At 38.0% G+C, this 16,631-nt stretch overlaps 1 protein-coding gene across 1 annotated transcript in view; it reads right to left on the bottom strand.

The window, feature by feature from the left end:
- Window positions 1–16,631, bottom strand: part of DCLK2 (doublecortin-like kinase 2) — a 260,771-nt gene that overhangs the window by 32,021 nt on the left and 212,119 nt on the right. Inside the window, exons 4-7 of the mRNA XM_009890760.1 lie at window positions 12,178–12,280; window positions 8,847–8,948; window positions 7,454–7,504; window positions 3,622–3,716 (exon numbers count right to left, since the gene is read on the bottom strand). Of these exons, the coding sequence (XP_009889062.1) occupies window positions 3,622–3,716; window positions 7,454–7,504; window positions 8,847–8,948; window positions 12,178–12,280 (351 nt within the window). The remainder of the gene's footprint in view (window positions 1–3,621; window positions 3,717–7,453; window positions 7,505–8,846; window positions 8,949–12,177; window positions 12,281–16,631) is intronic.

The raw sequence follows: 16,631 nt of genomic DNA, 5'->3' as shown, positions 1-16,631 counted from the left end.
AGTTATTTGTTGGATCAGGTTTTAATGCCCTTTCACTTTGGTCATTTGGTCAATCAATGGAAAAAGTAATACTGAGACAAATTCAAATACAAAGCTATTTAGCATAATTGGGATTCTAAGAAAGGCCTCAACTGTAAAGCTTCTTTATTTGCTTCTTTATTTGTACATTTTTATTTTCTTTTTAAATAGATGACAAGACTTCATGGTACTTAATTTCAATAGAGGACACCACTTTCCAAAATCTCATATTGAATCTAGTCTCTGGATGATTTTTACGGTACAAAGCATGCATTGTAACAGATGTACTGGAAGACCTAAGAGTCAAACTACACCTAACAGCATTGCATACCTGGCTATCTATAATGCACACTTAGAAGCAAAGAAAAAGGTTAAACTTTTCAATTGTCACGTGCCTACAGAACCGCAAAAGGACTCCTCTTAGTCAGTTGTCCTGTGCCATCTAATGCACTATTACCATTATTTCTTAATCCATGCGTTAGTTTTAATCTCTATGGAAAAGTTAACAGAAAAGTAAGGAAGTTGGCACATTTGCTCAAAAAAGAATATCATACAGAGTCGTCACTTACTTCATGCCCGTACTTGTTAACTTTTATATCTGAATCTTTACCTTGAAACAAACCCTCTGCAAAGGGAAATGCTTAGCTACAGGCTAAAGTTGTGACATTAAAAATAAACAACTTTAATAAGAATACTTAAGTAGTGTGCAATCGGGTGCATGGTATCCATGTTTGCCACTTACTGGAATAAAGGCGTTTATTTTGGTTGTAGGAAAATTCTGTAGTGTTCACTATTCTTAAACCATAGCATAAATTCTTTACTTCAATATAATCTCAGTAGAATTTTTTTAAAACACTTTTGCAAGATTGGGATTTTGGATAGCAAACTGGTGTACTGTATGCACTGAACAATTAATAGCACAAGGACACCCTGGTTAGAAGAGCTAAAAAGGACAGAAGGAAAGACATTCTCCTTAAAGATAAGCTGTTTATAAGAAATGTTTCCTGCAAGGAGTTTTTTTGTGCCTGAGTGTACACTTCTGCTTGTAAAGTGTTGCGAAGCAGAAGGAATCCTTGCGGACTGAAAAGACTTCATTTTAAAGGAAAAGTGGCATTTGGAGAATATGATGTAAGACTCAATGTCTGAGATAGAGAAAAAATTGCTGTTGCAATCAGTATGTTTTGAAAGTTTACTCCCTTAATGATTAGCATTACCATTTAAGCTCTACATTGATCATCAAACTTCAAAAAGCTTAGCCAGGTTCTAATCTATAGTCAAATATTTTATTTTGCTCTGGTTTTCCAAACAGCACAGTTTTTAAAGTACCATTCATGTGCAACTGTTCCGATGGTCTGTTCTTTACAGGAAGTAGAAGCATCAACCCTGATTTATTCCCTTTTCCTGCTGTCTCAAGCTCATATAAAACCATTGTTAAGTGTTGCTGTTTCACGCTCTACAAAAATAAACATATATAATTTCTGCACAACAAATCAGCCAAAATATTGCATTTCCAAAGCCAGAAAAAGCAGAAATATACTTTATTCTTTCACTGTCTGCCATGGTATTTATATCTACATTTTCATTCATCTGTAGCCATGGCACCTTCTTTATAGAAGTGCAGGAAGCCAGACTACTTGTCTGCGCAATGGTGCAGTATTAGCAACAAGGAATTATTTAACAATGGGGAAAAGCAGTAACCACAAAATAATAAAATTGCTCCCTTCTGTCCCTCTCATTCCCTTATCTGACTGGCCAAGATCAATCCTACAAAAATAATAATGAGTTTCTTAAAAGCACTTGATTTTGTATAAACCCACGCCTCCCTGTTACTGGTTTTATGTCGATACTCCACCAAAACAGTCATTACTACTAGAACATAATCAAGAAACAAGGGTCACTGCACAGCATACTCGATCCTTTTGGAATTTATCCTAAGATTCACCAGATAACTTTCCCTATCTTTAGTCTCAGGAGCACAGCTGGGATTCTCCTACTGAACAGATGCATCCTAATGGGATAAAACAAGAGGTACTCACTACTTCAGTAACACCTCAGGTCTGAGATGACTGATTTGGTTTTACTGTTTTCTTTGGTCATATAGGGATGAAATATTTGACACAAAACCCCATTAGTATCCAGCATCAATTAAATTCCAAAATGAAAAAGTACAGCAGCCTACTTCAGTGAAATTGACAGTGAAGGGGAAAGAGGACATGTCCACTTTACTGAAAATTGCTTGTTACTATCAGAATTACCTCTATCTTTAATCGGCTAAAAGCAGACAGGACAGCGTGGGAAAAAAATGAAACAAATTATCTAGTTTCTAAACTTGTAATTTCATTAAAGAAAGACAAAAGAGCATTCGTTAAATATAGTGCAGACTAGCTAAGAGCTTCAAGTCCAATGATTTTTGTGTCCTCTACTGTAAGTTCTATGGCAGAGCTGTCCAGACAAATTTTAAGACACACAGTTCTAATTTTCAATGTCAGAACTATTACTGTCTTGAAAATGCTTCATAGGGGAAAGGCCAGTCTACGTTGCTTTGGACAAAGAGAAGCTATGGGATGGTGCAGCTCAAAAACATAAAGGCAGAGATCAACACTACATTGCCTCAATGAATCAAACAACTAAAAAGACATTAGTATTAAGCAAATAAATCAAAATCTTTTCTCAGAATTATCATAGAAGCCTGGCAGAAATCAGTGCATACTCCTTGCAAAACAGACAAAGACTTGGTCACAATTAGCATGTCAAAACCCAAATCTAAATGCTATTCAAATCACGTCCTTTAGCCAGTATCTTAATTGAGAAAACAGTTCTCCACAGAATTATGTAGCCTCTTCACAACTGTTGTGTTCTCCAATGGGAGCTATTACTTGATCAGAATAATCAGTGTGAACCATCCAGTGTGCTTCCAGAAAGGCTGCAATTGATGATTTCATAAGAAAATTCTCCTTGAAAGGACAGCTGCACAAATGCAGCGGTAAGATGCTCAACGGTGCTCCAGACTGTTCCTTTTATTTTACTGAGTAAAAGGCACAGAGCAGCATCTAAGAACTGTAAATGTTACCAATTTTTAAGTGGAAGAGTAAAAGAAATATCTTGTTGCAACACAGAGAAAAATCTGTCAGACATCAGGCTGCTCCCAAAGGAACCCCTCACACACTTTCAGGCAGGAGACTGCATTAAGGGGTAAAATTGTCTGCCACAGATGAAGAAGGGTGCTTCAGATGAAATTTTGGGCAAATCTACAAGACTATCAGGTATCCAAAAGAGGATACATTTATATAGGCTGAGGAAATATAAATTACTTGGGGGATTTCTGCAGTCCACGGAACAATGGAAAATTTGGAGGGCAAATTGGCGTATTCAAGCCATCATCACCCTCTGCCTTCCCTAAGCCAAGAGTTCCAACCTGCCAACCAAAGACAAAATACAAAAATCTTACTTCAGATTTCTTCTCCACTTCAACTCAAAAATCATACTAGCAAGGCTACCCTATAGAATTATAGTCTTTTTTTTCTTTTTTCTTCTTCAGCATCACTGTAATACATGATTCAATGAATAATGGAATTTAGGGGTTTTGATGGTACTTGCACTTACCTTGAGTCCACGAAAGCTGCCTGGGCTTGTTGGTGAAGAACTGGAGGACTTTGTAGATTTTGGGGTGGATAACTGGCTGCTTGGGGTTCCATTAACTGGCCAAAGCAATAAAAGCAAACAAATGAAAGGAAAGATGAACAGAAGTCAAAAACCCTAACTTGCTTTTAAACATAATATACCTCTCTGACAAGTTATCACTCAAGTCTGCATATGAAGACTGAAACAGAAACCTCAGCATTTAACAATAAATTATATGCTTGCATGCCACACAAGCGCACCCCCAAAACTCCTGTGGCTGGATACGGGATCAACAAGATACACAAACATTGCATTGTCATTCTAAAGATTAAAAAGGCCTATTCTGTCCTTTGCCAGTGCAAGAGCTTTAGGCAAATAATAACCACAGGCTTTTAAAATTCTACCATTTATTGTGACATCACACAATAAAATATGGAGAGAGAAAGTGTTCATAAAGACATTTGACCCTCTATCTCTCCTTTTTGCATCAATGCCTTACTTTCTAGGTAGAATGTTTCACAGAACACAAGTTGTTTTGTTGCTTTTTTTTCCCCTCAAGAAAAACAGACAAGAAGTATGAGCTGTTTGGATTATAAAGAACTTAAACAGTAGTTCGGAAAAATATTGATTTAGGGGGGAAAAAACCCAACAAGGTAAATGTTAGTAGGTTATTTCTGAACTTCCAAGAAGTTCAAGTGTTTGTGAAGACGTACAATATCTTCCCTCTTGCCTTCAAGAGTTCATCTGTTTTAAGTCCAGTTTTCCAGAGAGGTCTGGTACAACATCTGTTGCATCTTTGGCAACTTCAGTATGACTTAGGTCAGTCCTTGTATTTTATTGAAAAAAACCAAACTGATGAATTTCATTATGCAGACAGAACACCACACTGTTCATCATATAAAAATATGATGCAACATTATTTCCTCTCTAGTTGAACCTCATTTTTCCTCGGAGAGGAAAACACTAGGCAGAAATTTAAGAGCTAAAAAGGTTTCATAGCTGATTTATGGTGAAGAATTATTTTTTCAGAAAGAAAAAAGCAACCCCAGCAAACAGGAACTTAGCTTCAAAGTAAATAACAGTTACATGTGCACATATCCTTTACACATTCAGAGGTCTGTCATGGGTTATGCATCGCTTCTTAACCATCGCTACTGGATTTATTTTGCAAGTGTCTGTCTATTACCCTGGTACCCTTGTACATTCTCTGAGAGCCAAAGATGCCTTCCAAGTCCTATTTTTACAACCTGGGCAGTCCATCTGCTAGTAGGCCAGTCTGACTGCACTGCAACCTCCACAAATCCCTGTTTTTCACAAAAATCTCTTTCTCTGATGTATGATGTTAAGATATAACTAATTAGCATTTAGCTACAGAATAAGTCTATCTTGAAGTCTGATAACTTGGATTTGCATTCCCAGATCTGTTACAGGACCAAGACCTTAGTCTTTTCTACTATCAAGTATTTGTACATTTAGGATATTTTTGTCTTGACTTAACAAGGTTTGCCTGTAAGAACAATAGTGCTTTTTTAAGAAGTGTTTTTTTAAGAAGCAAAAGTATTTAGGAATATAAATCCCTCCTGCAGACTTATTTTCATAATTTTGTTTTAGATAACCTTCTTGAAACCCAGCATATCGATGCATCCTTGTTTTATAAAGAATTTGAAAGTATGACCATGAAAAGGGCTAGTGGATGCTATCTTACTGTGTCTGCTTCTTGCACACACAATTTGCTCTAGCCATTAGAAAAAATACTGAGCTGTAAAGATCATGACCAAAAATTAGATACTTTTTTGCTTCCAAATGACCAACTATTACTACAGGACGAAAAAAAAGTTTTGTTTATTCACAAATTCTTTTTATACAGCTTACAGGAAGGTCACTATTTCCTGAACATTACCATTGAGGCCTTCACTATAAGACATCCTTATCTGTCTCTAAGTCACTACCATCCTTTTAAGCATCAACAGAACCACTAAAGAGTACCTGTAAAATCGGCTGGTTAACATAATCATCTTCCCTCTCATAATTGTCTAAGGAAGACCATCCCAGCCTACACTGACAGTACTCTACCTTTTTGGTAATATCTCAGATATGGTTGGTGGACAAGGGTGGTGGTGTGAGCCAGGCATGTGATTAGAAGTCCCTTCCAACTTTTGTCCTTCTATGATTCTACAACACATGGTATGTTCTGCTGAATATCCTATTTAAAAGAGCTGCCTGTAGATACAGCTTTACCAATGTCTTCTGAAATCCATTGCACGTGAGTTGGTACATAACTGCAACGACAGTAAAGGCTGGAATTGGCCCTGTATAGATGTAAAAAATTTGCATCTATAGGGAGTCAGCCAACTGCTTGTGCTGGTTTGGCTGGGATAGAGTTAATTTTCTTCATAGTAGCTAGTGTGGGGCTATGTTTTGGATTTGTGCTGAAAACAGTGTTCATGATACAGGGATGTTTTTGTTATTGCTGAGCAGTGCTTACACGGTCAAGGCCTTTTCTGCTCCTCACACTGCCTCACCAGTGAGCATGCTGGGGGTGCACAAAAAATTGGGAGGAGATACAAATGGGACAGCTGACCCCAACTGTCCAAAGGGATATTCCATACCTTATAACATCACGCACAGCAATAAAACTAGGGGGAAGGTTGGCAACGGGGCCGCTGCTTGGGGACTGGCTGGGAATCGGTCTGTCAGTGGTGAGCAATTGTTTTCGTTTGCATCACTTGTTTTTCTTGGGTTTTATTTCTCTCTCTCTTTGGTATTTTCCTTTACATTATTATGATTATTATTATATTTAAATTATTAAACTGTTCTTATCTCAACCCATGAGTTTTCTCACTTTTACCCTTCCAATCCTCTTCCCCCATCCTGCTTGGGGGGGGGCAGTAAGTGAGCAGCTGTTTGGTGCTTAGTTGCCAGCTGGGGTTAAACCACAATACTACTATTTCGGAGAGCAGTACTTTTCTTTTTTTTTAAACTCAAAAACCACACAAGCAACCTGTATTCACTTTTGGCACAAACTTGCCCGCTGCTATTGATTTGCTGATTATTTCCTGTATACTCAAAACTTACCTTTCTTATCTATTTTCTAAGTTCTTTCTAAGTATAAGATTTCTTTCGACATGTATAGCAGCCTGAATATACAGAAAAAAAATTTCTTCCCCGTTGTTCTTTAAGTAGTACATATTAGGCTACAATTCTTTAGCATATTGGAATGTTAAGAACTGAAAAACCTGTGAATATCTTAAATTGTTAACTTCTAGTGTGGTCCAAAGTCTCAACTTATTTGCTAATCAAAATGCATGTTACTTGTTTTAGAGATACTTTCACTTTGAACTGAAGGTTCAAAGAAGTTTCTCGATGTTTTAGAACTTAGGCTGAAATAACACAAGAAAACAAAGGAAGGTAAGAAACTGCAAATAAAATGAAAAACTATGACACGTTTTTGCACTGCTTTTTTCAGCAACTCTTACCCCCGCCTTTTTGCACTGGCTGAAATTTTCTATTATAATATGCTTTAGAATACACACACACATATTGCTCCTCAGAACGTTCCTCTACTTTTAGTCAAATTGTATCTTTACAAAATTAACTTTGACACCATTAGCAGATGTCCAACAGCTGTAAAGCACCATTTATATTATTTCACTCAAACAACCTACTTCAACCTACACCCATGATGTCTTGTTCACTAAATGCAAAATTCGTGTTTCAAGCTTGAAAATATTCACAAATACAGCAAAAAGAATACAGATAAATGCAGAGGGAGGAGACACACTAGTGATATACAGCCATAATAGTAATGGCTCACCTGGGGATTTTGCTGAAGAATAAGCACTGGAGTAGTGGCCACCCCTCTTTACTGTACTCATATATTTGACACAAAGGAAAAAGACATTAAGGAAAGAAGTTATTAAACAGCTCTGAACATGCATGAGAGGAAGAAGGGTAAATAAAGATAAGTAAAGACTACATGAGAAAAAATGGCAAGTAAACAGAAGGATAAACACCAGATACTTTGGATAAATTTTTCAACTTAACCTAACCAAAGGGGTGTCCAAGTAGAAATAAGTAAGGAAATGACAGCACTGGTTTCTAAATACTTTGCATAAAATTCACTGCTGATAGATTTCCCATGTTATCTCATTGGAATTAACAAGATTGCAAGAAATGTAGATTAGGTGTGAAAGTTGCCCTTCATGCTACATTTTCCTTTGTTGTTATTGCAATCATTCTTCAAAGCTTTTCAGTTAAACATTTAACCTTCATAAACAGATGATCAATATTCCACTTTGAAAGAACCCAAAGACATAAAATTACTTTAACCAGCATCAATTAAGCAAAACAAATATTGATATGGAAATGAGAATATAGAACATGTTGCAGTTTTGAATACACACACAGGAGCTTACATGTATAGTTACATTCAAAACAGAACATCGTATATTTACATATACAATGGTTTGATTTCAGGGCTACTTTTCCAGCTCCAAGGGAAAAAAATAATTAAGTTTTACTGTATTTAGAAATTAAATGCAGAGGTTAAAAAAAGAAAAAAAAACCCAAGTTTCTCCCTTCTATTTATTTGCATAAAAGATTCAATGGTTGGGACATACGGTGTTCAGCCAAACTGCTGGCAAAAACACAATGTGAACCTCTGTTTGAAATTACAGGTAGCACAAGAAGAAGAAAAAAATATTTCTTTGTCAACAGGTGGTAACATTCCAGAACATCTCCTAAAATTATTTGAAACAGCAAAATACAGGATTTCCAACAATATTTGGTTTATATAGGAGAAACCTTTCAAATTCAAAACACTTAAGGGTATACTCCAGTTCAACGAACATGTATTTAACCACATAACCATCCTGTAGTTAACAGTCTTCAGGAAAATCAAGTGCCATGCTGAAAACATATCCCAAGTGTACAATTAGCACAAATTATCCCAATGTTCATAAACTGAAACTTTTTGTGCCTGTTAATTAAAAAATAGAAACCAGATTTCTTCTCAGGATTCAAAAATAAATGCAAATTTTATTATTAATTAGTATTAAATCTATGAGACAACCTGAAAAAACATGCTTTCCCCCAGGAAACAAAACATGGCACTTGTATTTCAGACAGAACCAACAGTTTTTTCACCCATTAAACAAACTTCAACTTTCATGCATTTTCCGTGTTCAGCTCTTTCCTAGAATTAGTACCTGAGGCAGGTGATTTGCTTCGACGTGAAGGTCCTGGACTTTTAGACCCAGTATGTCTCATGCCAGATGATCGGGAATAAGAGGACTTCATAACACGGCATTCTACAAAGCAAGCAGATAGAGTTTTGACGACAGTTCAACGTATAGGCTTCCTCCAAACACTACTGTTGCTGCTTATTATGCAGAAAATGAACATCAGTATTTTCTAAACATGCTTACCCAACTGAATGAAACAAATTTATAAGACCATCTCAGAACTTTAACCTACATACCATACAAGCATATTTGAGCTACTCAAATGCTCTATGTAACATTTTGCATGTAATATTTCTTCATGTCTTGAAGCTGGATTATTACTATAATTCAAGTTTGTACCTACGCACAACTGAATGAGTAAAGAAGTCAGCTGATGCCAAGGCTCTTCTGATAATCAAGTAAATCCTGCATGCTGTAATGGCAGCTTCACAAAGGGCAACTGCACAGCAACCCCCTTTTACCTTCTTTTGCAAGAAACTAATGTTGTGACCAATTTTTAAAGAGGTGAAAATTGTCTATTGTTTCCAAAAGGCTGAGACAATAGATTACTGTCATTTACTATCAGCTATATATCATTAAATAAAGGACAACCTAAATGGGAAAGGAATCAATAGGCATACATGCATTGACATTTTGGAAACATTTAAATTCCTACAGTTACCATCCACTGCAAATCACTCCCAATGGAATCATATATATTTCCCTCCTGTCACACTGACATCACTACGATGTCAATGACATTATTATGATGCCACATCACCATCAAAAATAGTAAGTAGAGCTGCATGCCCTGCCAGTCAATTCATGTTCTACTCTACCGAACCTGCTTTTCTCCATTAAGACCTCCAGTCTTAGAGCAAGCTGGGACCACCAAAGCTGAAGAGACAAAGGGAGAAAAAAGCCCTCCATCACTGGGTTCTCAGAAAGGAAATTAGCCCAATTAGTCTGTGCGTGCTGTATAGGGAAAAGCAAACTTATGTCCTTAAAATCTGCATGGGAAATGATGATTTTTTCCAGACTGGGATTTGCAGTGTGAGTTAACACAATGATGCTCTTCCATTCCTTCATAAGAATAAAATCGTATCTTAGCTAGAACCATAGAATGGTTAGAGTTGGAAGGGACCTTAACAGTCATCCAGTTCCAACCCCACTGCCACATGTAGGGACACCTCCCACTGGACCAGGTTGCTCAAAGCCCCATCCAACCTGGTCTCGAACACTTCCAGGGAGGAGGCATCCACAACTTCCCTGGGCAACCTGTTCCAGTGTCTCACAACCGTCACAGTAAAGAATTTCTTCCTAATAGCTAATCTAAACCTGCCCTCTTCAAGTTTAAAACCATTACGCCTCATCCTATAGCTACGCTCGCTGATAAAGAGTCCCTCTCCACCTTTTCCGTAGGTCCCCTTTAGGTACTGAAAGAGTGCTCTAAGTTCTCCCAGAAGTCTTCTCTTCTCCAGGCTGAACAGCACCAACTCTCTCAGCCTGTCTTCATAGGAGAGGTGGTCCACCCCCTGACCATCTTCGTGGCCTTCCTCTGGTCTTGCTCCAACATATCCATGTCCTACTTATGCTGGGGACCCCACAGCTGGACACTGTACTCTAGGTGGGATCTCATAAGAGTGGAGTAGAGGGTCAGAATCACCTCCCTCGACCTGCTGGCCACACTTCTTTTGCTGCAGCCCAGGATACAGTTGGCTTTCTGGGCTGCAAGCACACATTGCCAGCTCATGTTGAGCTTCTCGTGAACCAACAACCCCAAGTCCTTCTCCTCAGGGCTGCTCTCAATCCTTTCTTCACCCAACCTGTATTTGTGCTTGAGATTGCCATGACCCATGTGCAGGACCTTCCACTTGGTCTTGTTGAACTTCATGAGGTTTGCACAGCCAGTCTAAATCTGTGTTAAAAAAATACCTCATAATCATAATAATCATAATGAAGCAGTTTTGGAAAAGCAGCATGCTAGTAGTAACAATAGAACAAGGGCCAGCTGAATCCTCCATCCATCCAAATGTATGGACCAGAGTTTAGACATTTAACTATACTTCTTGATGTAACTGAAGATTTTGTAAAGAAATTATGGCATCTGTAAAAATTAGAAAAACAGCGGGTGCTTTTGCTTTCAGTTACCTGAGAGCAAGGTAAAATAAAAACCACTACCCTCTCATACACAATCTGAAACTCTCCTCAAACAATCTGATGATTCTTGCCGGGACAAGTTTTCTTTACCACAGATTAATTTTTTCATAAAAGAAAATCAGGGTGATTCTACAGCTGAACCAATACAGACAGAAAAAAACATGTCTAGTAGGGCCTCTAGTGATAGGACAAGTGGTAATGGTTCTAAACTAAAAAAGAGTAGATTTGAACTAAATATAAGGAAGAATTTTTTTATGATGAAGGTGGTGAAATACTGGAATATGTTGCCCAGAGAGGTTGTAGATGCTCCATCCTGGGAAACATTCAAGGTCAGGCTGGATGGGGCACTGAGCAACCTGATCTAGTTGAAGATACCCCTGCTCATTGCAGGAGGGTTGGACTAGATGACCTTTAAAGGTCCATTTCAACCCAAACCATTCTATGATTCCATGAACATGGAGAAAAAAAACAAGATATATATGATTTGATGTTCCAAGCCAAGTCTAAAACTAAAGGTAGAGACCTTTTTCCTTGAACTTAAATTAAAAATTTTCTCTTTACAGAAAAACAACATTCGTAAACAAGTAATTCATGATCTGTCAATGGCAGACAGCATGGGCACAAAGTCCCAGTTTGTCTCACCTCCTTCACCGTCCAGCACACCCTATAATCTCACAATATAAACAGGCTCAACACTTGGTCCATAGACTGGAATGTGTGAATTGTCCAGCAGGACAATTCAACACCTGAAATTAACATGGCTTCATGTGTGATTTTTCAAGAATATCATGAAGACAGCAATACGGAAATCATCTTATTGTCACAGATTTTAAAAGTGAATGTTTTTAACAGATTTTAGATCTGTTAGATCTCCATGACTGAACCTTTGAAAATTCTGTGCTGTTTTCCAAGTAACTTTAGAGACAAAGCCTGTTTTCCAAGAAAATAGATCAGGTTTGTCATTTTAACAGACTTGCAGAATTTGGATAATGATTTGGAAAAACTTTTTAATCCATGGGAAAATATATTCCCCTGTATATTTTCCTAAATCGCTCAACTCTTGAGGACTGAACAGCGGGATGAGGTGGGGGGGTGGGGAGGGAAGAGTTCTCAATGAAGTTGACTATTTCAGTGGATTTAGGATGTACAGTCTTACCACTGTGATCCAACACGAAGTCATCCTGAGCATACCGGTATTTCTCAGGTCCACATGCAATGAAGACATCATCGTCTCCGAAGAAGTCCTGCAAGCATGTCACCTTGACAGCAAAATATACAAAGCAAAATAAATGAATGCAGTACTTTCAAATACTAAATCTTCAGTTAGTCAGGAACAATTAATAAGTTTTTGTTTTCCTTTTCACAGTGATACCATAATGTTCTTTTATAACGACAGAAATACTCCAGTTCTCAGGTACTTCTGCTGTCCCAGCAGTGCAGGAAACCTCAGGGTCAAGAATGCAAAATGACTGCCCCTCACCTCAAAAAACACCTTCTCTTACATTTAACACCTGTATTTTTGCCTATAATTACACATGCATGCTGACGACTTTGACACTACCTGCTATAAACACTACTCTAATATCAAAGCTTCTTGCATTCTTACATTAATTGCTTATGGGAAAATCTGTCAAGTTGAAATGATCGCATCTATGAATTTATTTTTTATGCTCCAAGGCATTTAATTTCCATATTTTAATATCCTGATAAAAAAAAAATCCCTCTTTTATTAAAAGGTATTCCCTATTCACGAAAAATAGAAAGAGTCCCTTCCATGTCCTTTGCAGCTCTGTCTGTAATCACATTACAATGTATTTCAAGAACGATGGGGATATCAGAAAGAAAAATGTTTTAGACTTCTTTAAAAACACAAAACCTGAAAAAAACTCACTCTTCAAAAGTCAATAAATGTCAGCTTGTGAAGGAGCAAGTGTCTGCTTTAAAAACAATTAAAACCAAAAATGCCACAACAAGAAATCCCATCAAACTCATTCTAACTCTCTTGTAAGATAAAAAAGCATGCAGGTAGCAAGCTATTTTTCAAATGTAAACAGATTAAAATTTTACTGTATAATTGTTTCCCTATTCTTTTTAACACTGCGCGCTGAAATGAGATCTGGGAATAAAAGCTATGGAGAAGCTAAGGAAGTTAGAACCATTTGGTAAAACCATGCAATTAAAGAGGTAAAACAAAAAACTGCTTTTAGGGAAAACAGCTTTTCTCCTTCCAGGATACCTGTCACCACCATTTGTATATTTTACCCACTGTGATAAAAGTAAACATTGGGAGAACTACAGGAAAGGGTCTCTACTGCCTGCAGTATTCTGAGAAACACTCAGAATATCAATGACCCTCAGCTCCCTGCAGGAACACCCACCCAGGGCATTCACCAGCAGCGCAGTTGTCATGGCAGCTAACCCGGGAATAACAGCCGGTGCCCGTACAGCAAGATCCTTGCTACAGTGCCACACGCAGTATCCAGCATTTCTGTCACTGTGTTACGCAGCCAAAGGGCTCCAGCCATCATCAAAATCCTTCTATTGTTATCTCACCATTACAACGACAATCTGCTCTCGTTGACGAGAGACATTTTCAGCTGTGCTTGAAAACCGCTGCTTCTAGTGCAATGGACCATGACACTAGGACAGGAAAAGCTGTGAGAAAGCTTTCAGAACACTTATCCCAGTAGGACTACTGGACATGGGCAGAGATGTTCCGTGAGGCACAAGTTCACACCCAAAGCCCTCAAAACCGAGTGCCATTTCCACAGTCTGCCTCCCCATCACTGCTCTACTCATGCCCCCAGTGCCCTTGCAGTGCTGTTTTCAAGCAGGTTAGAATTAAATGCAGAGCCTAAAATTAATCTTTCTGTTCCGATTCAAAGCCTCCCCCTCACCCCTTAACCCATTCAGTCTAACATCTCAGCTGAGAGGAGAGGAGAGAATGACCTGTTTCATCTCAGAGCCTGGGAAATACACAGGGCTATAACTGCATGCAGCGTCATCCTTTTGTTGTCTGCTGAGCAATTCTACAAAGGAAGGGTCAGATCCGTGCACAAAAGATGACAGGAGTACCCTTAGAAATGCAGCTTAAAATCTTTTGTAAACAGCTATTGGGGAAGGGAATAAAGAAAGGTATTGATTTCCATAGGTTCTTTCCTGCATGTTCACATACATACAGTTTCTGCAGGCAAGAACAGACAGGAGTAATCATGAGTTCCATCAGACAAACTGCTGGAGGTGGAGCAACAGCACCTCCATCTTGGAGCTCAGGCTAACGCCAGCCTCTCGGTCTGCTTGCACACCGGGTACCTGACCTGTGTGACTCCCACCTGTCAGTCACAGACCAAGACAGACTTCAGCTTACTGTAAAAGATACTACACTAAACTTCTAACTGGAAGCCAGATAAATGCAAGTGTGAGAAAGATTTACACAGATGCTCGCTATGTTCCAGCAGCGAATACTGGAAGCTCTCCTCCTCCGTACCAATAGTCCTGATGGGCTACACGTAAAATATACAAGAAGAAAAAACGTAGTGAGAAAGTGTATTCAACAAGAAATAACGATCTTCTAGAACTTACCAATCCCAAATAACCACACATTATGAGGTGAGGGAAGTATTTGTAAAACCAAGTTCATGGAAATCTTCTGTTTTCCTAAAAGTACAATGTAATGGTTATTTTTCTAGGCCTTTATCGTAATTAAGTCAAAGGACCAGCTCCCAAGGTGCAAACAGATGCTAAAACAGTCTTCATTTCCTACAGCATTAAAATTAATGTATATGCTGCAATTAATGATAACAGTTTTTTGCTGACTTGGTGTGCAAAAAACTATTAAGGGAAAGCCGAAACAAATAAATCGTTTGCATGGGATTTTGAATGCTGCAGGTCCACTGAGGTCTAACTTGCAAATCACACAATTCTGCTCCAGAGAATATCTACACTTAAATCATACAGCAATTTTTTATAGCTTTGACCAGGATTCAAACAGTTTAGAAATTTAAAACCAAAAAAAAATTTGAACACCTACTGATTTTTTTTTTTTTTGAGAGTTTCACTAGCAGTAGAACTTGTGCATATGAATAGCATGTCAGTCATTACAGTTAGTTAGGGATCAAAATCTCTTTGGTCAAACTAGTGTGTGGGAAATGTTGCTTCTCTTTCCACTAAGCATCTATACTCTGTCTTACCCATTCTTTGTTTTGCTGCACTTGGTGCTGAAAGAACTGTTTGGTCCTTCAAAATATGTCCTAAAATGCTTTTCAAAGGAAGATGGTATTAGCAAAGCTGCATATAAGTGTACCATAGCAAAACCAGTCAAATACGTAGTCATGCATTCAAGTAACAACTCTCTTGCTAGTCCTGATGCTGGGAGCTTCTGTGCAAGAAGTTGAAAATGTGAAAAGCTTTAGAAACCCTGAAGGGGTTAAGCACCAAAATAAGATCTGATTTTCAATAGCGTTGAGAGCTTTTTAAAAATTACAGTCATTAGGTCATTTTTGAGATTCAAATCTGGCCACTTCCTAGTTTATATCCACAAAAGCTCTGTATAAGTACTTAGAATGCACGCTTTCCGTAGGTGGCCTTGCAGTAAAGCTCAGTGAGAACGTCTCTCTCCTGTCTGTGGCTTTAATTACCACAGATAACACTCTTTAAAAAGAAAAAGACAAACGTGACTTGTTTGTCCACAGGAAAAAAAAAAAATTCTGTTTTAAATCTGACTTTTTTTTATGGAAGGCATACACAGAGCTGCACAAGGAATTTTTTTAGGGTTTATCATTATAGCCAACTCAACAAAGGCTTACACCAAAGAAGTTTCACACTTCCTTGAATTATTTTTTTTTTTGGTTCTTTTCCCACTTTGAAAAGTGAAATATATTTTGAAAAACTGCTTTAGGAACACTTTAGAAAAATGTTACCTTGTTAACTCTGGATGTTTCAATTAACATGTCTAAAATGTGTTAAACCCTATTTATTTCTAAGTACAACACCCTTTCCTAGCCAAGCATCGCCTGTGTTCTGCTGGTAACTCCATGGCCTTCTCTTTATTTGGAACAAAAAGGGATTTATTTGTGCTCCTCTGGCAGCTCAGACTGCTATCAGGTGGTCTTGTCGCACTTTTGTTTAAAATATGTCACTATACACAGCAGAGAAGTGCATATTTAGGTAGAACTGGATAGGACTTGTACTCAGGCCTTTAAAAATACTTCTAATGGCTTAGAATTACAAGCGGGAATACAAGGGAATAGGGAAAAGCAAAAACGTTGTGAGAGAAGTCTCAGAATAAATGTAACTGGAAGTCAACATTGCATTTTCTTTTTCAGTAGGGTCACCCACAGTATTATTGTGTGCCTGTTTCAACAGAATCCCTTCGCTTGCATTCTCACCATAGCTTTCTGAGACAATGTGCAAATGACCTGATGGGCTCAAAAAGGCTGTGCTCACCATTAGACTAAAGATCAGAGGACAACATAATTCACCTGGCAGCACCAAGAGAATTAAATTGTCATTGGCTTCAACTGCAAGAAACAAAAAAACAAGTATGCAAGAGGCTCAATGATCCAATGATTCAAAACTTGAATTGCTTCTTGAATTGCTTGTTACAACAAA

This window comes from Charadrius vociferus, unplaced genomic scaffold (assembly GCF_000708025.1).
Source record: "Charadrius vociferus isolate BGI_N301 unplaced genomic scaffold, ASM70802v2 scaffold178, whole genome shotgun sequence".
NCBI lineage: Eukaryota > Metazoa > Chordata > Aves > Charadriiformes > Charadriidae > Charadrius > Charadrius vociferus.
This window is presented reverse-complemented; position numbering and strand designations above follow the sequence as displayed.